This window comes from Dendrobates tinctorius, unplaced genomic scaffold (genome assembly GCF_039654945.1).
Source record: "Dendrobates tinctorius isolate UK_male_01 unplaced genomic scaffold, ASM3965494v1 ptg000143l, whole genome shotgun sequence".
NCBI lineage: Eukaryota > Metazoa > Chordata > Amphibia > Anura > Dendrobatidae > Dendrobates > Dendrobates tinctorius.
Genome location: NW_027361810.1, coordinates 12,988,304 through 13,009,550, shown reverse-complemented (window position 1 = coordinate 13,009,550; position 21,247 = coordinate 12,988,304). Strand labels below are relative to the sequence as shown.

General features: G+C 48.2%; 1 protein-coding gene across 2 annotated transcripts in view; it reads right to left on the bottom strand.

The window, feature by feature from the left end:
- Nucleotides 1-20,989, bottom strand: part of TMEM198 (transmembrane protein 198) — a 29,804-nt gene extending 8,815 nt beyond the window's left edge. The window contains exons 1-4 of one of the 2 annotated variants that reach the window (XM_073545492.1): nt 20,641-20,989; nt 17,310-17,436; nt 15,725-15,981; nt 9,464-10,039 (exon numbers count right to left, since the gene is read on the bottom strand). In XM_073545492.1, the coding sequence (XP_073401593.1) occupies nt 9,464-10,039; nt 15,725-15,887 (739 nt within the window). In that variant the 5' untranslated portion in view covers nt 15,888-15,981; nt 17,310-17,436; nt 20,641-20,989. The remainder of the gene's footprint in view (nt 1-9,463; nt 10,040-15,724; nt 15,982-17,309; nt 17,437-20,640) is intronic. The other variant, XM_073545491.1, reaches the window with a different exon arrangement.
- Nucleotides 20,990-21,247: the final 258 nt, after the last annotated feature.

Genomic DNA, 21,247 nt, shown 5'->3' with positions numbered 1-21,247 from the left:
ATAATAGTAGCATAGTGGTGGTATTGTAAAAGGCTAAATAAACATGGTACAACCATACAGGGAAATGTTCAACAGTAGTCTCAAAACATATCATCAATGAACTGTAACTCAACTTTCCCAGCATCAGCAGCAGTTTTAGGAAATATCAGCACAAAGCTGCAACTCTGCTTTCTTACTGTCAGCAGTAGTCTCAGAACATATCAACACTAATCAACAACCCAGCTTTTCCACTCTCAGCAGTAGTCTCAGAGCATAACATCTCTGATATGCAATGCATTTTTCTTAGAATCAGCAGCAGTCTTAGAACAGGTGATCACTGTTACCCACTTTTACCACTGAGTGTGTTAATGCAGTGACAGAACCTGACTTGAGCCGTAGGAAAGCTGGGTTACAGTAAAGTAGTGTTATATGTGAGCTGTTATGATGATCTAAACAGTGGGAAAGCTGGGTTACAGCTCACTATTTTGCTGCAGGCTCTCAATACTACAAACAGATATGGTTACTAATATCCTGGAGAACAGAAGTCCCAGAAGATTGGAGCAGGGCAAATGTTGTCCCTATCTTCAAAAAAGGAAATAAGATGGAGCCAGGAAATTACAGACCAGGAAAGATTTTTTAACATATTATTAATTAGCATGTATGTAAGTACTTGGAGAAGAATATAGTAATTAACCAGAGTCAGTATGGGTGTGTAGCAAACAAGTCATGCCAGACTCATCTCATTTCCTTCTATGATGGAATCACTGACTGGGTGGATCAGGGAAATGCAGCAGATATAGTATATATCGACTTCAACAAAGCATTTGATAAAGTATCTCATACTATCCTTACTGAAAAAATGACCAAGTATAGGATTAACAAGGCTGCAGTAAGGTGAATTCATAACTGGCTCAGTGATCAGACTCAAAGAGTGGTAATAAATGGTTGAACATCCAATTGGAGGAGTGTTTCAAGTGGGGACCACAAGGCTCTGTCTTAGCCCTACTGTTGTTCAACATTTTTATACATGATCTAGATAAGGGAACTGAAGGTAAACAAATCAAATTTACAGGCAATGCAAAGCTATGAGAGATATCTAACACTAGAGATGACAGAGACAGAATTCAGATGGATCCTGATAAGCTTGAAAAATCTGCAGTGACAAATAGAATGGTATTTAACCAGGAGAAATGCAAGATTCTACATTTGGGAAGAGGAAAAACGAAAATTACATCTACAGAATGAGAGGAATAGAACTAAGCAACAGTCTGTGTGAAAAAGACTTGAGTATACTAATAGATCACAGACTGCACATGAATCACCAGTGTGATGCAGCAGCAAAAAAAAAGGCAAAGACAGTACTAGGATGTATTAAGAGAAGCATACAGGCTAGATCACGTGAAGTAGTTATCCCCCTTTATTCCTCCTTGGTCAGACCTCATCTGGAATACTGTGTCCAGTTCTGGAGCAAGTTCAGCGAAGAGCGACCAGGATGGTGAGCAGACTGCAAAGTATGTCCTATGACTGGGACGGTTAAAGGATCTGGGAATGTTTAGCTGCAAAAAAGAAGGCTAACAGGAGGCTTAATAGCTGTCTACAAATATCTGAAGGGCTGTCACAGGGTAGAGGGATCATCATTATTCTCTTTTACACAAACACGAGAAGCAATGGGATGAAACTGAAAGGAGAAGATACAGATTAGATATTAGAAAAAACTTTTTGACAGTTAGAGTGATCAATGAGTGGAACAGGCGGCCACGAGAAGTGGTGAGTTCTCCTTCAATGGAAGTCTTCAAACAGAGGCTGGACAGACATCTGTCTGAGATGGTTTAGTGACTTCGGCATTGAGCTGGGGGTCAGACACGATGACCCTGGAGGTCCCTTCCAACTCTAACAGAAGCCTCCATTTAAGACAATGGGCTGCAGCAGGAGCTGTACCAGTGCAGGAAGTCTGTTTTAAGCCCCGCCTTTTGTCAAAGCCACGCCTCTTCAGTAGTTTCCCAGCGGCAACATTTTTAAAAAAAAAATAGCAGGAAACTGTTGGAAAATGCGGAGACAGTTATGCTAATAATGAATTATAGGGCCGGTCATGTAGTGATGGAGGAGATCTGTGCTCAGGCTCCGCAGTTGCTTTCATTAGGAGACAAATCTATTTAATCTCCCCGGTGATAAAACATCAGTTCCAATCAGTGAGACGGCGAGATCTCAATTACACCGTGCTGATGGATCTTTTATTAATATTTTCCATGTGATAGAATGTGCTCTGTGCTAAAGGGGGGTGGTCACCGAGGAACAACATGGAGGTCGCAAAGCTGCTTCCTGCAAACAAAAAATTCTATGTCCGAAGCTGCAGCATAAGAGGCCGCAGCAGCAGAAGAGGCTGCAGCAGCAGAAGAGGCTGCCGCAGCAGCAGAGGAGGCCGCCGCAGCAGCAGAGGAGGCCGCCACAGCAGCAGAAGAGGCCGCAGCAGCAAAAGAGGCCGCCGCAGCAGCAGAAGAGGCCGCAGAAGCAGAAGAGGCCGCAGCAGCAGAAGAGGCCGCAGCAGCAGCAGAAGAGGCTGCCGCAGCAGCAGTAGAGGCTGCCGCAGCAGAAGAGGCCGCAGCAGCAGAAGAGGCCGCAGCAGCAGAAGAGGCCGCCGCAGCAGAAGAGGCCGCTGCAACAGAAGAGGCCACCACAGCAGCAGAAGAGGCCGCACCAGCAGAAGAGGCCACCACAGCAGCAGAAGAGGCCGCACCAGCAGAAGAGGCCACCACAGCAGCAGAAGAGGCCACCGCAGCAGAAGAGGCCGCCGCAGCAGAAGAGGCCGCCGCAGCAGAAGAGGCCATCCCAACAGAAGAGGCCGCCGCAGCAGCAGAAGAGGCCGCCGCAGCAGCAGAAGAGGCCACAGCAGCAGCAGAAGAGGCCGCAGCAGCAGAAGAGGCCGCAGCAGCAGAAGAGGCCGCCGCAGCAGAAGAGGCCATCCCAACAGAAGAGGCCGCCGCAGCAGCAGAAGAGGCCGCAGCAGCAGCAGAAGAGGCCGCAGCAGCAGCAGAAGAGGCTGCCGCAGCAGAAGAGGCCGCCGCAGCAGAAGAGGCCGCAGCAGAAGAGGCCATCCCAACAGAAGAGGCCGCCGCAGCAGCAGAAGAGGCCGCAGCAGCAGCAGAAGAGGCCGCCGCAGCAGAAGAGGCCGCCGCAGCAGAAGAGGCCGCCGCAGCAGAAGAGGCCATCCCAACAGAAGAGGCCGCAGCAGCAGCAGCAGAAGAGGCCGCAGCAGCAGCAGAAGAGGCTGCCGCAGCAGAAGAGGCCGCCGTAGCAGAAGAGGCCGCCGCAGCAGAAGAGGCCGCTGCAACAGAAGAGGCCACCACAGCAGCAGAAGAGGCCGCACCAGCAGAAGAGGCCACCACAGCAGCAGAAGAGGCCGCAGCAGCAAAAGAGGCCGCAGCAGCAAAAGAGGCCGCCGCAGCAGAAGAGGCCGCCGCAGCAGAAGAGGCCGCCACAGCAGAAGAGGCCGCCGCAGCAGAAGAGGCCATCCCAACAGAAGAGGCCGCCGCAGCAGAAGACACCGCCGCAGCATAAAGTTTAAAGTGGGATTGCAATTGTGAATTAATGTTTCTTATTCAATAACACATCCAATATAATCCAGGTATTAGATTAACAAAATATTCCTGGAGGTCAAGTGGACCTTCATCTTGTACCGGGGTTACCCTACCCAGTGTATGCAACTGTGACAGAAAGAAAAGTAAAATAAATGTTACTATTAGCTGACAGTGGTCTCATACATTTACGGTGTGAATTGTAGGTCCAAAATTCTACTGATTATTTTTTTTTAAATATATCATTAAGGTGATAAGAACTCAGTTTTCATTATTCAGAGCTCCGAATCCCAAAATAATAACTTACATGAAAAAAATCTCTGTACCTAAAGCCTCCACTAGAGGGAGCTCAGGAGCTGTCTGGAAACTTGTCTTCCAGTAAGCTCCCCCTAGTGGCAGCCAGCAGGTTTAAAATGCTTGTGCAAGGGGATTTAGGGATTTATATCTTTGGGTCAGGTCAGCAAATCTAAGGCCCAATTCTTATTCAGATATAATAGTAACACATTTTTTTTTTTATATATTAAAGGTGAAAAGAAAAATGGTGCGGACATTCACTTTAAAGGGAAGCTCCCATAAAAAAACAACTTTTTGCTAAAAGTGGGCTTTTTGTATTAAATGTATTTTTTAAGTTTTTAAATGTGGCAATTGTTTTCTTCCATGTTACATCATTATTAAAAATAAGAAATAGTAATCTTAGAATTTTTTCACTATCCACTAAGGTTTTTTTTTTTTTTTTTTAAACTTTCTGCTATTTTCAGAAAATCAACATGTACATTAGCAGCACTGAACAGACCTTGACACTAGATTTTGTATTGAAGCATCATATGACTGTGTGCAAAAGTAAATACAAAGGGAGGTGGTGCAGGTCAGCTGTGACATTACCTATTGTGAATGGTGGATCCTGTGTTACTGTATATAGAGGTGTAATCAGTCATGTACAAGAGGAGGTGAGCTGTGACATCACCTATTGTGAAAGGTGAATCCCGCATTATCTACTGTATACAGAGGTGTTATCAGTCATTGTACAGGAGGAGGAGGTGAGCTGTGACATCACCTATTGTGAATGGTGGAACCTGTGTTATCTACTGTATATAGAAGTGTTATCAGTCATTGTACAGGAGGAGCAGGTGAGCTGTGATATCACTTATTGTGATTGGTGGATCCGGTGTTATCTACTGTATATAGAGGTATTATTAGCCATTGTACAGGAGGAGGTGAGCTGTGACATCACCTATTGTGATTGGTGGATCCTGTGTTATTACTGGATATAGAGGTGTTATCAGTCATTGTACAGGAGGAGGAGGTGAGCTGTAACATCACCTATTGTGAATGGTAGATCCTGTGTTATCTATTGTATATAGAGGTGTTATCAGTCATTGTACAGGAGGAGGTGAGCTGTGACATCACCTATTGTGACAGATGGATCCTGTGTTATCAGCTGTGTATAGAGGAGTTATCAGTCATAGTATAGGAGGAGGAGGTGCTGTGACATCACCTATTGTGACTGATAGATCCTGTGTTATCTACTGTATATGTATATAGAGGTGTTATCAGTCATTGTACAGGAGGAGGTGAGCTGTGACATCACCTATTGTGACAGATGGATCCTGTGTAATCAGCTGTGTATAGAGATGTTTTCAGTGATTTTAATAATGTCTGTGATGATAAGGAAACTGCTGTAAACTCTTTTTAAGAAGGATAGGAAGTAGGAGTCATAAATAGCCCCATCGGCCAGTGTGAAAATTGCAAACTAGTTTGATTTTAATAAAGTCCGTGGTATTAAAAAAAAAAAAACACATTGCCAATTTCAATAAAAAAGTAATAAAATGCGTCAGTTTCTGCCGATAGCTTCCGTTTAATGACTGCGTGAGTTTTACCATCAGTTTCTGCAAAAAGAGTGACAGTCACCTTGGCCGGAGGTCTGCCAGGGAGATTTCTCACATGCCTGCAGCCTTTGGGAGCCCAGATACGTTTATGGAAATATTGTGACAGGACCGAATCTATCGTACATGGAGGCCAGCAGACACTGGGCATGTTGTATGACTGCACTTCAGCATGCTCCATCCTTTGTCACAGCAGAGAAAAAGTTGTACCTGTAGAGGGCTGACAGCCAGAATTTAAGGAAACAATATCCATTTTGCTACATAGTATCCTGCTGCAGTACATCTTTGTGGCCTGATGATGGCGCTATAGGAGCACAGGATGAAACCAAACACCATATCCAGTCCTATCTGTGTTGTAATGAACAAGGCAAATTGAATTACTGTTATTGCAGTCCCCTCCCGGGTGTGATTCTGATTTATTACATCCCGTTTATTGCTACTTAATTGCATTCCTCCTAATTAATTAATTACAATTTATTTTGCAGAAGAAAAAAAAAAACACAAAGATGAACATTTTTTTTTTTTTGCATTGTGTACTATTTATAATTTCTCGTGCATTTTTCCTATAAGAATGATCATTGCTTTGGTGTTTTCTATTAACCCGAAATGTTTGTATGCATATCTTAATTAAAGGGAATTAATTTGAGGACATTTTTTTTCTTTACTTATTCGCATGTATTTGGGACTAAAAATGTTTGCAATTTGGTTTTATTAAAAATGTTGCACCGTTTTGGCTTTTATAGGTTGTTATTCTCACTGCACATTCATCCTTGGCCTGTGGTCATAAATCGGATGAGAGGAGCTCGGAAATACAGCAATAAAACATAGTTCAGAGCAGATAGTCATAGTGAACTCACTGATGGATCCAGAGTTAACTCCTGCTGCAGCCAACAATAGCTATAGTGAAACACAGGAGGCTACTGAGGCAAACTGACCAAAATGTTTGAATGGAATTCAATCGCTAACCTATCCCCCACCAGCGAGAAAATGTCAGGGACTGCAGGATCGGACTGCACAGGGTTTGTTTGTGCTCTGTTACCATGGAAACATATAGGTCTGTATAGGACCTGTAGACAGAAAACATTCAATCATTGAAGGAGGATCAAAAAGTAAACAGCATATCAATGTAATGTGATAAGCCAAACCCACATTGTGTGATGTCATATAAACCACACCCACATCATGTGATGTCATATAAACCACACCCACATCATGTGATGTCATATAAACCACACCCACATCATGTGATGTCATATAAACCACACCCGCACCATGTGATGTCATATAAAACACACCCACACCGTGTGATGTCATATAAACCACACCCACATCGTGTGATGTCATATAAACCACACCCACATGTGATGTCATATAAACCACACCCACATCATGTGATGTCATATAAACCACACCCACATCATGTGATGTCATATAAACCACACCCACATCATGTGATGTCATATAAACCACACCCACATCATGTGATGTCATATAAACCACACCCACACCATGTGATGTCATATAAAACACACCCACACCATGTGATGTCATATAAAACACACCCACATCTTGTGATGTCATATAAACCACACCCACATCATGTGATGTCATATAAACCACACCCACATCATGTGATGTCATATAAACCACACCCACACCATGTGATGTCATATAAACCACACCCACACCATGTGATGTCATAAATCACACCCACATTGTGTGATGTCATATAAACTCGACTACATCTGAGTAGTTCATATAAACCACATCTACATTTGATATGACAACACTTATTGTGAATGGAGAATCCTGTTATCTACTGTATATAGAGGTGTTATCAGTCATTGTACAGGAGGAGGAGGTGAGCTGTGACATCACCTATTGTGAAAGGTGGATCCCGTATTATAGTGCCTTGCGAAAGTATTCGGCCCCCTGGAACTTTTCAACCTTTTCCCACATATCATGCTTCAAACATAAAGATACCAAATGTAAATTTTTGGTGAAGAATCAACAACAAGTGGGACACAATTGTGAAGTTGAATAAAATTTATTGGTTATTTTAAATTTTTGTGGAAATTCAAAAACTAAAAAGTGGGGCGTGCAATATTATTAGTCCCCTTTACTTTCAGTGCAGCAATCTCACTCCAGAAGTTCATTGTGGATCTCTGAATGAACCAATGTTGTCCTAAATGACTAATGATGATAAATATAATCCACCTGTGTGTAACCAAGTCTCTGTATAAATGCACCTGCTCTGTGATAGTCTCGGGGCTCTGTCTGAAGCACAGAGAGCATCATGAAGACCAAGGAACACAACAGGCAGGTCTGTGATACTGTTGTGGAGAAGTTTAAAGCCGGATTTGGATACAAACTGATTTCCAAAACTTTAAACATCCCAAGGAGCACTGTGCTAGCGATCATATTGAAATGGAAGGAGTATCATACCACTGCAGATCTACCAAGACCCGGCCGTCCCTCTAAACTTTCATCTCAAACAAGGAGAAGACTGATCAGAGATGCAGCCAAGAGGCCCATGATCACTCTGGATGAACTGCAGAGATCTACAGCTGAGGTGGGACAGTCTGTCCATAGGACAACAATCAGTCGTACACTGCACAAATCTGGCCTTTATGGAAGAGTGGCAAGAAGAAAGCCATTTCTCAAAGATATTCATAAAAAGTGTCGTTTAAAGTTTGCAACAAGCCACCTGGGAGACACAGCAAACATGTGGAAGAAGGAGCTCTGGCCATATGAAACCAAAATCGAACTTTTTGGCAACAATGCCAAACGATATTTTTGGCGTAAAGGCAACACAGCTCATCACCCTGAGCACACCATCCCCACTGTCAAACATGGTGGTCGCAGAATCATGGTTTGGGCCTGCTTTTCTTCAGCAGGGACAGGGAAGATGGATAACATTGATGGGAAGATGGATGGAGCCAAATACAGGACCATTCTTGAAGAAAACCTGTTGGAGTCTGCAAAAGACCTGAGACTGGGACGGAGATTTGTCTTCCAACAAGACAATGATCCCAAACATAAAGCAAAATCTACAATGGAATGGTTCACAAATAAACGTATCCAGGTGTTAGAATGGCCAAGTCACAGTCCAGACCTGAATCCAATCGAGAATCTGTGGAAAGAGCTGAAAACTGCTGTTCACAAACGATCTCCATCCAACCTCACTGAGCTCGAGCTGTTTGTCAGGGAAGAATGGGCGAGAATTTCAGTCTCTCGATGTACAAAACTGATAGAGACATACCCCAAGCGACTGCAGCTGTAAACGCAGCAAAAGGTGGCGCAACAAAGTATTAAGGTAAAGGGGCTGAATAATATTGCACGCCCCACTTTTCAGTTTTTGCATTTCCACAAAAAATTTAAAATAACCAATAAATGTCGTTCAACTTCACAATTGTGTCCCACTTGTTGTTGATTCTTCACCAAAAATTTATATTTGGTATCTTTATGTTTGAAGCATGATATGTGGGAAAAGGTTGAAAAGTTTCAGGGGGCTGAATACTTTTGCAAGGCACTGTATTTACTGTATATACAGGTGTTATTAGTAATTGTACAGGAAAGGAAGGAGGTGAGCTGTGACATCACCTATTGTGATTGGTGGATCCTGTGTTATCTACTGTATATACTGTAGAGGTGTTATCAGTCATTGTACAGGAGGAGGAGGTGAGCTGTGACATCTATTGTGAATGGTGGATCCTGTGTTATCTACTATCTATACAGGTGTTATCAGTCATTGTACAGGAAAGGAAGGAGGTGAGCTGTGACATCAGCTATTGTGAATGGTGAATCCTGTGTTATCTACTGTATATAGAGGTGTTATCAGTCATTGTACAGGAGGAGGTGAGCTGTGACATCTGTTGTGATTGGTGGATCCTGTGTTATATAATTATACATAGCTGATGCAAGATTTTTTTAAAAATTCTTACAAATCCATGAAACATACACATGTGAGTACCAGACGCCACCTGGTGATGACCCCCGCCGGTATACAGTGAGTAGTCGGGCCCCTACCTTCTGTGTGTGAGTAGCCCTCGGCTGTAACTTTCCACTGGACCAGGACTCCCAGTAGACTCAGTACTGGCCAGATGCCGAGGATCACCCAGCTATACCAGCACACGGGCTGCGGAGGGTCCACCTTCATGCGCTGGTACACGTACTGCACCAGCAAAAAGAGCTCGATGAAGTAATCCACAGTCACTGTCATGATGGCGCTGCCAAAGACGGCCGTGGAGAGCGTGGTGAAAAAGCGCTGCCACTGTAAGGTCAGCACTGCGAAGAGCATCCCAATCCCGAGCAGCAGAGCCACCGGGACCCAGACGGTGCGCGGGTGGTAGAACTGCTCCATGACGATCAGCGCGGCTATGGCTAACAGCAGGCCGAGCAGTAAGCCCACCATGAAGAGTCCCACGCTCCGCACCAGCATGGTGACCAGGCCACACAGGACGCCAATGCCCAGGCCGATGCCCACGCTGGCCTCCACGCTCAGCTGTGTGTCCAGAACCCGCTCCTTGTAGCACAACATGAAGATGACCACCGAGCCAAACATGAGACCCGTCAGGAACATCACAGCCTTGAAGCAGCGGTAGCCTGGAGATAGAAAGGGGGAATAATGAGGTGAGGGGACGCCCAATATAAAGCTCACCCGCATGTCGTGTGTTATACTCCAGTTACATCCAGAGCTGCGTCCGCTGACTGTTACCTAACAGGTTATATCATCTCAAATGTTACTGTGTCACCGCTGCAGCCAACAGCAAACATCAATGCTGCCACCGATCACTCAGCTCAGAGCCATCTACATGAATAGATCCACTAAGTACAGTGATTGGCTGCAGCAGTGACATCATGTCAACAACACACCTCAGCACTGCAACCAATCACTCGGTTCGGTTCAGTCTACATGAGCATAACTGCTGAGTTCAGTGATTGGCTGCAGCGATGACATCGTGTAAAATGTGCACATCAAGGCTGCAACCAATAGCTTGGCTCAGTGCAGTCTACATAAGCAGAGCCATTACACCCAGTGACATCATATTAACATCAACACTGCAACCAATCGCTCAGTTCAGTGCCGTCAACATGAGCAAAGCCACTGAGCTCAATAACTGGCTGCAGTGGTGACATCATATCAACAGCATACACCAACGCTGCAACCAATCACTTCAGTGCAGTCTACATGAGCACAACTATTGAGTTCAGTGTTTGGCTGCAGCAATGACATCATATAAATGTCACACATCAACCCTGCAACCAATCCCTCATTTCAAGCAGTCTACATGAACACGGCTACTGAGCGCAGTGATTGGCTGCAGCGGTGAAATCGTGTAAAATGTGCACATCAGTGCTGCAACCAATTGCTCATTTCAGCGCCGTCTACATGAGCAGAGCCGCTGAGCTCAGTGATTGTCTGCAGCACAGCACAGAGACAGGAGCAGCGGTAAAGAGCCGGCGCTGGATTGGGGAAAATGGTTTGTGTTTGTTATTTACAAGACTGCAATTCCTTTCACAGACTGAGGTCACAGCTCAGACATTCAGGTCATTTTCACACTCAGCGATTTTCCTGCGTGTTTTTTTTTTTTTTTATCAATGGAAAAATGCAGACAATTTTGCAAAGAAAAGGCAATAAAATAAATTTTTGGCACTGGGACTTATCGATTTCAATGAGGAAAAATGCAGTAAAAACCCTAAGGCTGAGTTCACACGTGGCGTTTTTTTCACGTTTCCGCGGCGGTTTTAACCGCGCGATTTTGCCGCGAAAACGCGAAAAATAAGCATCCCATGCATTCCTATGGGATTCCACAATGCTGTGCTAATGCTGCGGTTTTTACCGCGGCGGAATCGCTTCGCGGTAAAAAACGCAGCATAGACTCTAGCTGCCCTAGATGTGGCACAGACCAGGCCGGACTGTTACATGTTATGGTCGTGTCCGCGGCTGGTGGCATACTGGCTGGTCGTTATCAACAAAATTGAGAGAGCTTATGCATGTACGCTCGACAGGAATCCAGTGCTGTGTGTTTTGGGGGAGGTGGATGGGATACCTGTCTCAGAACATTACAAGGTGGCAAAAGCGAGGTTGCTGTATGTGGCACGCAAACTAATAGCACGAAAATGGAAGGATTCGGAACCCCCCACTAGGAGGGAATTTATTGCTCAGACACGTACGGTAATGCATTTAGAGGAAAGCATTTACAGGCGAAGGCATGGTGAAGGAACTTTCGAAAAAATATGGTCCGCCTGGATGGCGGTGATATGATTGCTAAGACTCTCAAATATACCCGGCATAAGGAGTATTGGGGGAGGAGGGGATGGCTTTGATTGTATTACTACAAGATATGTGAATTGTTACATGTATATTGATATCCACTGTTTATTGTTTAAAATCTTTTGAAACCTAAATAAAAATAACTGGTTTAAAAAAAAAAAAAAACGCAGCATGCTCATTAATTTGCGGAATCGCGGTGATCTTGCACCCATAGGAATGCATTGTTACGCTTACTTTCCGCATGTGGCTGTACACAACATGCAGAAAGTAAGCAGAACAATTGCGGATGGTACCCACGGTCCGGAGGAGAGGAGACTGTCCTCTGGGTACCATATCCCTGTAAAAAATAGAATTTAAAATAAAAAATATTGTTATTCTTACCTTCCGGCGTCCCGCGCAGCCTTCCCGCCTCTCTCCATGCTCTCGTTCCCAGTAATCCTTTGCGAAAATGCCCGCGATGGCGTCCGTTCTCGCGGGATCGCGAAGTCTGCGCGGGACGTCGGAAGGTGAGAATAACACCATTTTTTATTTTTTTTACATTCTATCTTTTACTATTGATGCTGCATAGGCAGCCTCAGTAGTAAAAAGTTGGTCACACTTGTCAAACACTATGTTTGATGAGTGTGACAACCTGTCAATCAGTTCTCCAAGCGATGCTTCAGATGGCTTGGAAAACGCTAGCATTCTGCAAGCTAATTACGCTTGCAAAATGCTAGTTTTTCCGCGGGAAAATCGCGGGAATTTAAAATGCGATTTTCCCGCGGAATGGAATTCCGGAATTCTCGCTGTAATTTCCACGAGAGTTCCGTTACGTGTGCACATAGCCTAAAAGGCGAGCCATGATACTTTTTTTTTTGTCAAAGTTTTCCAAACATTGATGGAAAAAAAATGCCTCTCAAAAGAGACTCCCACTGAGATGAACAGGAAGCGTGTCCGGTGTCCGCAGAGTATCTGAAAAGATTTTGAAGAGGATTTCGTAGCAAATCCGCTCTAAAATGATTCTACAAACTCGGAGTGAACCTAAAGGCCCCGTTACACATAACGATGTCCCAGCGATCCCACCAACGATCTGACATGGATGGGATCGCTGGGACATCGTTAGGCTGATCGCTGGTGAGCTGTCACCCCAGGTCTAGCAGTGTGTGGTAGCCCTGTGTTAACCCCTTCTTTGGTATGTGCTGGAGTTACTATGGCTCTTGGAGCCCTAAGGGACTTTGTATATCTATTCCATTATAATCTGATGTTAGTTGGCAAGGACTTTTCTCTTTACTTTTTTTGCTGGCCACTCATTGGCTTTATGCCTGTTTAGTAACTTCTGTCTCTCTGGGTTCTTCTATGCTAACTCTGTATTTACTATCCAGCACATCCTGATTATTTGATACCATCTGATATAGGTACAATGTGCTCTTTCATGCTGCCAATTTTTCTTGGTGTCACTATTGTATGCATTTGTTGCTAATTTTACCTGTAGTCTCAAAATAAAGATTTATATTATATTTTATACAATTGGACATTTGTGCACTGGTTTTCTCCTGTGGTAAAGGGTTAAAACCAGTGTCTACACATTTTTTTGCCAAAATCACATGCGCACAAAAACGCAGACGAACGCATGTCCATGCGCACGCCTGCCTTCCCATAGGCTGTAATGCGTTATTTTGTTCCATTCCGTGTGCGAGCGCATGCGTTTTTTACGCCTTTCGGCGGACCCAAAAATGCAACGGGTTGCGTCTGGCGCGCCTAAGGCGCGCACCTTGAAAAAATGCATGCGCACGAAAACGCATGCGAACGCGTGCAAACGCAAGACCATGCACACGCCATGTTAAACATAGGTACAAAATGATGCATGCGTATGGACGCGCACTATGTGTTGCGCAAAATAAAAACGCTAATGTGAAACCAGCCTAACCTGCAGATTTTCTTTCAGTGTTTTTCAGCATTTGTTACCCACTGAAAGCATGAAAAAGTAAGTAAAAACATGAGTAAAACTGCGCAAAAAATGGAAAAAAAAAATGCGCGTTTATGCTGTCTAGAGATACATTTTTAGAGCACAAAAAAATGGTTCAAAAACTCAACGTGAAACATTCCCTGAGCGGCTTCTAATGCAAACATTGAAGTTGCTGATGATGGGGAAAGTAAGGGAAATATCACAAACAAACCAAATAAAGTGCTCGTGCAAACCAGTGCTCATTAAAAAATGGTTTGGTCTCACCACTGTCGATGGCCAAAAGATCCCGGCCTCCTTCCGGAAGTACCTTGCCGGGAAATGGATCCAAACAAGGGAAAGTTTGGTTTGTTTGTGATATTTGTCTTTTTAATAATTGATTAAAGGTTATATTTTAATATTTGGGGACCCCTCCAGGCTATATTCGCTAGTTAATCCCTGAGGGTACTTTGAATGGTAGTGAGAACCTCACACACCATAGCTGACATCGAAAGTAAGGGAAGTTTACTCCATGGGGATAAATTGGAACCCCCAGAATGGAACTCGAGAACCTCTATGATTCTAACCTCAAGAATAAGCTCTGGAGCAGAGATGTGGCAGCTGGACTTCAGCTTCATTCATTGTCTATAGGACTGCTGGAAAAAGCTTCTGACGTGTTCTCGGTAGTGATGGGCGAGTAGCATCGTTGCTCGGGTCTCCCCGAGCATGCTCGAGTATTTTGGCGTGCTCGGAGATTTAGTTTTCGTCGTCTCAGCTGCATGATTTGCGACTTGTAGACAGGCTGAATACATGTGGAAATTCCCTAACAAACAGGCATTCCTCACATGTATTCAGGCTGTCTAGCAGTCGCAAATCACGCAGCTGAGACGACGAAAACGAAATCTCCGAGCACGCCAAAATACTCGGACACCTGAGCAACGAGTATACTCGCTCATCACTAGTTCTCGAGAATCCGGAGCCTCAATCTTGGGTCTGAATGCTATGGATCAGGAATAACTTGTGTTTCTTTTTTTTTGGGGGGGAGGGATAATACTAGAGATGCTAAAACTAAAGCCGGCCATACACAATAGATGGCTGTTGATCAAACAACGCTGCAGCCGATCTCAGCCATCTCTCCCACAGACAGGAGCCTCGCTCGGCCGAGCGCTCCTGTGCTCTATAGAGAGTCGGTAACAGACATGTCAGCCGGAGACTTATCTCTAGGAAAATGATGCGATCTGCAGTCTGAAATTGGACACGTGCGATCAATGTCCCTCCCGACCATCAGTCGGACGGCGCCCCATAAATATTAGACCGTTGGCCGAACCCTTCAATATCGCTGGGTCTGACCGGCGTTAGTCTAATGTGTAGGGGGGGCTTACGGCTGTCTTTTCTATAATTTTATTCGAGCTGTTGATTATCCTTCATTGTTCCCTGTTCTCAGTCATTTCCTGCAATAGAGGAGAGTATACGACAGATACTTCAGAGCAATACATATTAACCACTTACATGATACCCATCGGTAGGGTAAGGCTACTTTCACACATCGGTTTTTTTCCGACAGGCAGGATCCGGCTATTTTTAGAAAAACCGTAAATTTTGGAGAACTGAAGAAACGGATGCGTTTTTCCGCCGGATCCATCTAGCAGGTTTATATCTGTTTCCTGGGGGCTGGCCAATTGGATCTGAGCATGCGCAGACTTAAATAATCAGATCCGGTGGCCGGATCCGTCTTTTTCCAGATCCGTCGCATTCCGGCGCCCATAGACTTCCATTGTGTCAAAAAGCTGGAAGCGCCAGATCCGGCGCTGTCTGTTTTTTTGCCGCAGACAAAAAACCGTTACTAGAGACGTTTTTTCCAGACACCGGAATCAAAATTTTTGCCGGATCCGGCGAAAACCGGAAGAAACGGAAGGCCATGCGGTGCGAACCAGCGCTATTACAATTCAAGGAGAGAAAAACGGTTCCGGGGCCTGATTTCGCCGGATCCGGTTTTTCTAAAAATAGCCGGATCCTGCCTGTCGGAAAAAACCTGATGTGTGAAAGCAGCCTAAGTGCCCTTTAAATTATTGGCATTGGTCACGTCACTTACCAAAAAAACAGTAAATGATTCCAAAAAGGCAGCACATTGCGCAGACAACGGAAGGGACAACCTGGTACCTCCGCTCGATCTCCTGCTCGCAGGGTGGAGGCCAGTCCTGGCCCGGCTCAGCGCCAAACTGCTTAAAGTGAAAGGCTTGCATAGCGGCGGTCATCGCTCGAAGAGGAGAACCTGGAAATCCTGGGGCCGACCTCAGCGCCTTCTCTGCAATAAAGTGGTGGGTTCCATGCAGCGACTTGTCACCGGTCCTGGAAAACAGCAGCGTGGCACGGTAGGGGTTAAGTTTCTGTAGAGCACGGTGAGCGGCGGTACAATGAGAGCGGTCAGGATGAGCCGCACATGAGACACGATTTCCAGGAACAGGAAGATGTTTGGGATGTAAAGAAGCGCGATCATTCTGGTATTATGGGCCCGGGAGGACGAGCGATTGCATTTTTATCAATTGTACTCATCTATCAAGTCATTGCCCCAATAAAACGTAAATGTGTAAATCTGTATACAATGTGGATTAACTTTTCCATTCTACTTATTATACAGTTGTTTTTTTTTTTCTTATAAATTATATATTGTTCTCTAGTCACAACCAAAGCTGTGCGTCAGAATTCTGATGGTTGCCCTTGGAAACAGACTACAGTTTAGGCATGCTGCATAGTCATGTGACCTGGCAGGCATAGGGAGGCACAACTGTGGCCCCGAGAACATCTGTGGCGTCCCGTGACGTCTCCGTTATACGCTCATGTGCACGAGCTCCTACGTCCCACAATGACATAAGTCATCGCAGAAAAAAGGTCAATGGTAAACTGAGCTCCCACAATGCACTGCTCTCTGGGAACAGTAACATCCAGTACACTTTTACATGCAGCTTTGGATGTGACTAGAGTATAATGCAAAATTTAACTTGGGACCGGGGACAGGATAGGTAACGCAGAACATCCCCAAATTACTCAAACCGACCTGCAATATCCTGTGTAAACTGAGACAAATGATATAGCAGAGTTGAATGTGTCATTTGGCACAATGAGCTCTGAGGTTTTACATGGGACTGCATGCAAGCCACCATCATGTTTTAATTCTGGCCAAAATAAATGGATACACTACAAACACTGCTCTGCTACACTGGAATATCACAAGGAAGTCAAGGGTTGGATTTCACTGCATTAACCCTGTATAACTTGGACGAGGCAGAGGGGCTTGTAGGAGCCCCACCACCGCCTGGCATCACATATCCCACCCGCCAAGCCCCTAGCCTCACCACTAGTCTCACTAAAGGGTCTCAGATCGATCTAGTCCAATATTTCAGCGAGGTCTGCCCATCCCCATGCCTGGCATTCATAGTTTTCTCCATGGCTTCCTCTGTACGTCTCTCCTCCTCCTTCATAGGATTACACACTAAGCCTCCTGTGATGTGATGACCAGAAAGCCTCTTGTGGGGCACAGCTGGGAACCGACCTGGCACCGCTCCACCATGCCACCCCTGAGCTGTATATAACATGGCAGGATATATCAGTATATACATCAGTGAGCGTATCCCCGCAGATGAGCACAATACTCTGCCTGTGACTTCTGAGCCCCTTACCCAATATGTGACCCCCAGGCTCATCATCCATTGTGTCGCTCCTTGCCCATCACCCACTGTCTGTGAGAAGTCATCCATCACATCACAACAATGTACACATCATTCATCGATAATCAGATAGATAGATCTGTAAATAGATAATAGATAAATAGATGCACGGATTCAGAGTATCACATTTATTGCTCACACTCTTCATATTTCCTCCCACTTTACAAACACAACACAGTAAACAATCGGCCATTGCAAGTCGATTATGTGAGCTCAACCCCGACTGCCTGTACCGCCAGTATACAGCAGCATACAGCCCTGTGTCAGACACTATATATATATATATACTGTATATACACAATGTATACAGCCCTGTATCAGACATTTATAGATATAAATATACAATATCCACAGCCCTATATCAGACATTACACATAGATGTTTCCACATGTTTATCAGCATCCTCCTCTGTACCCCAGGCTTCCATCACAGCCCCTTCACGCTGGGCAGACCCCTGACACCTGCCCCTCAGCATCCTCCTCTGTACCCCAGGCTGCCGTCCCAGCCCCCTCGCACCAGACAGACCCCTGACACCTGCCCCTCAGCATCCTCCTCTGTACCCCAGGCTGCTGTCCCAGCCCCCTCGCACCGGACAGACCCCTGACACCTGCCCCTCAGCATCCTCCTCTGTACCCCAGGCTGCCATCCCAGCACCCTCGCACCAGACAGACCCCTGACACCTGCCCCTCAGCATCCTCCTCTGTACCCCAGGCTGCTGTCCCAGCCCCCTCGCACCAGACAGACCCCTGACACCTGCCCCTCAGCATCCTCCTCTGTACCCCAGGCTGCCGTCCCAGCCCCCTCGCACCAGACAGACCCCTGACACCTGCCCCTCAGCATCCTCCTCTGTACCCCAGGCTGCTGTCCCAGCCCCCTCGCACCGGACAGACCCCTGACACCTGCCCCTCAGCATCCTCCTCTGTACCCCAGGCTGCCATCCCAGCCCCCTCCGCCTCTGTACCCCAGGCTGCCGTCCCAGCCCCCTCACACCGGGCAGACCCCTGACTCCTGCCCCTCAGCATCCTCTTCTGTACCCCAGGCTGCCATCCCAGCCCCCTCGGGCCGGGCAGACCCCTGACATCTGCCCCCCAGCATCCTCCTCTGTACCTCAGGCTGCTGTCCCAGCCCCCTCACACTGGGCAGACCCCTGACACCTGCCCCTCAGCCTCCTCCTCTGTACCCCAGGTTGCCGTCCCAGCCCCTTCACGCTGGGCAGACCCCTGACCCCCAGCCTCCTCTTCTGTACCCCACGCTGTCGTCCCAGCCCCCTCACGCTGGGCAGACCCCTGACACCTGCCCCCTCAGCATCCTCCTCTGTACCCCAGGCTGCCGTCCCAGCCCCCTCACCCCAGGCAGACCCCTGACACCTGCCCCTCAGCATCCTCCTCTGTACCCAAGGCTGCCATCCCAGCCCCCTCACGCCGGGCAGACCCCTGACACCTGCCCCTCAGCATCCTCCTCTGTACCCCAGGCTGCCGTCCCAGCCCCCTCACGCCGGGCAGACCCAACACCTGCCCCTCAGCATCCTCCTCTGTACCCCAGGCGGCCATCCCAGCCCCCTCACGCCAGACAGACCCCTGACACCTGCCCCTCAGCATCCTCCTCTGTACCCCAGGCTGCCGTCCCAGCCCCCTCACACCGGGCAGACCCAACACCTGCCCCTCAGCATCCTCCTCAGTACCCCAGGCTACCGTCCCAGCCCCCTCGCGCCGGACAGACCCCTGACACCTGCCCCTCAGCATCCTCCTCTGTACCCCAGGCTGCCATCCCAGCCCCCTCGTGCCTCTGTACCCCAGGCTGCCGCCCCAGCCACCTCACGCTGGGCAGACCCCTGACACCTGCCCCTCAGCATCCTCCTCTGTACCCCAGGCTGCCATCCCAGCCCCCTCACGCTGGGCAGACCCCTGACACTTGCCCCTCAGCATCCTCCTCTGTACCCAAGGCTGCCTTCCCAGCCCCCTCACGCCGGACATACCCCTGACACCTGCCCCTCAGCATCCTCCTCTGTACCCCAGGCTGCCATCCCAGCCCCCTCGCGCCGGGCAGACCCCTGACTCCTGTGCCCCCAGCATCCTCCTCTGTACCCCAGGCTGCCATCCCAGCCTCTCACGCTGGGCAGACCCCTGACACCTGCCCCCCATCATCCTCCTTTGTACCCCAGGCTGCTGGCTCAGCCACCTCACGCCGGGAAGACCCCTGACACCTGCTCCTCAGCATCCTCCTCTGTACCCCAGGCTGCCGTCCCAGCCCCCTCACCCCGGGCAGACCCCTGACACCTGCCCCTCAGCATCCTCCTCCGTACCCCAGGCTGCCGTCCCAGCCCCCTCACGCTGGGCAGACCCCTGACACCTGCCCCCCAGTATCCTTCTCTGTACCCCAGGCTGCCGTAACAGCCCCCTCACGCTGTGCAGACCCCTGACACCTGGCCCTCAGCATCCTTCTCTGTACCCCAGGCTGCCGTCCCAGCCCCCTCACGCCGGACAGACCCCTGACACCTACCCCTCAGCATCCTTCTCTGTACCCCAGGCTGCTGGCTCAGCCACCTCACGCCGGGCAGACCCCTGACACCTGCCCCTCAGCATCCTCCTCTGTACCCCAGGCTGCCGTCCCAGCCCCCTCACCCCGGGTAGACCTCTGACACCTGCCCCTCAGCATCCTCCTCCGTACCCCAGGCTGCCGTCCCAGCCCCCTCACGCAGAGCAGACCCCTGACACCTGCCCCTCAGCATCCTCCTCTGTACCCCAGGCTGCCGTCCCAGCCCCCTCACCCCGGGCAGACCTCTGACACCTGCCCCTCAGCATCCTCCTCCGTACCCCAGGCTGCCGTCCCAGCCCCCTCACGCAGAGCAGACCCCTGACACCTGCCCCTCAGCATCCTCCTCTGTACCCCAGGCTGCCGTCCCAGCCCCCTCACCCCGGGCAGACCTCTGACACCTGCCCCTCAGCATCCTCCTCCGTACCCCAGGCTGCCGTCCCAGCCCCCTCACGCAGAGCAGACCCCTGACACCTGCCCCCCAGCATCCTCCCTGGTGATGGAGAAGCTCCACGGCCTCTGCTCCGTTCTCTTCCCCACAGACCTCTCCCTGATACCCAGACACAGGCAGCAGTCCCTACACAGGAGGGGGGTTTAACCTTTTGCCTCCCAGGCTCAGGCCCAGCTGGCACATCATGGTGTGGGCACTGCCAAGGGGTGGGTTGCAATGATTGGATTAGTAATAGCAGGGGGCAGGTGGGCATGGTGGGGTGGGTGAGTCACATCCGTGGGAGGTGTCCTGGACACTCACCATGATGGGGAGCTGTCACTAGATCCTGGCAGCAGTCTCTTGCTGTCTGTGTGCAATCTCTTCTCATCCTATTGAATGTGATGCAGTCTCTGATCTGCAGCCAGGAGGGGTCTCTGAGGCTGGGCTGTCAATGGCTGTCACATGTGTCTCTGCAGTCTCTGATCCATTGTGTCTGTCTCCTCCATGCCTGGCATCTCATGGTCCTGGTGGGGATGAGGCTGCGCCCTCTCTCCTGCCATCACTCTCTTCGTCTCTTTGTCCCCATCCCCATCTCTTTTCTCTCCTTCCTTCTCCCTCTGCGGTTGGAGGGGCTTTGTGAATAGAGAGACCTCCCCCCTCCCCCTCCCCCTGCCCTCCCTGTCTCTGCTGTCTCTGCCTCTCACACCTACTGGCTTCCCTTTTGCACTTCTGTGTTTTTTAAGCAAGAAGTCTGTGCCCTGTTACATCAAGGTATCCAGGCAGCTGATGCCCTCTATTACCTGTGGTACTCCTGGCAGCTGATGCCCTCTATTACCTGTGGTACTCCTGGCAGCTGATGCCCTCTATTACCTGTGGTACTCCTGGCAGCTGATGCCCTCTATTACCTGTGGTACTCCTGGCAGCTGAT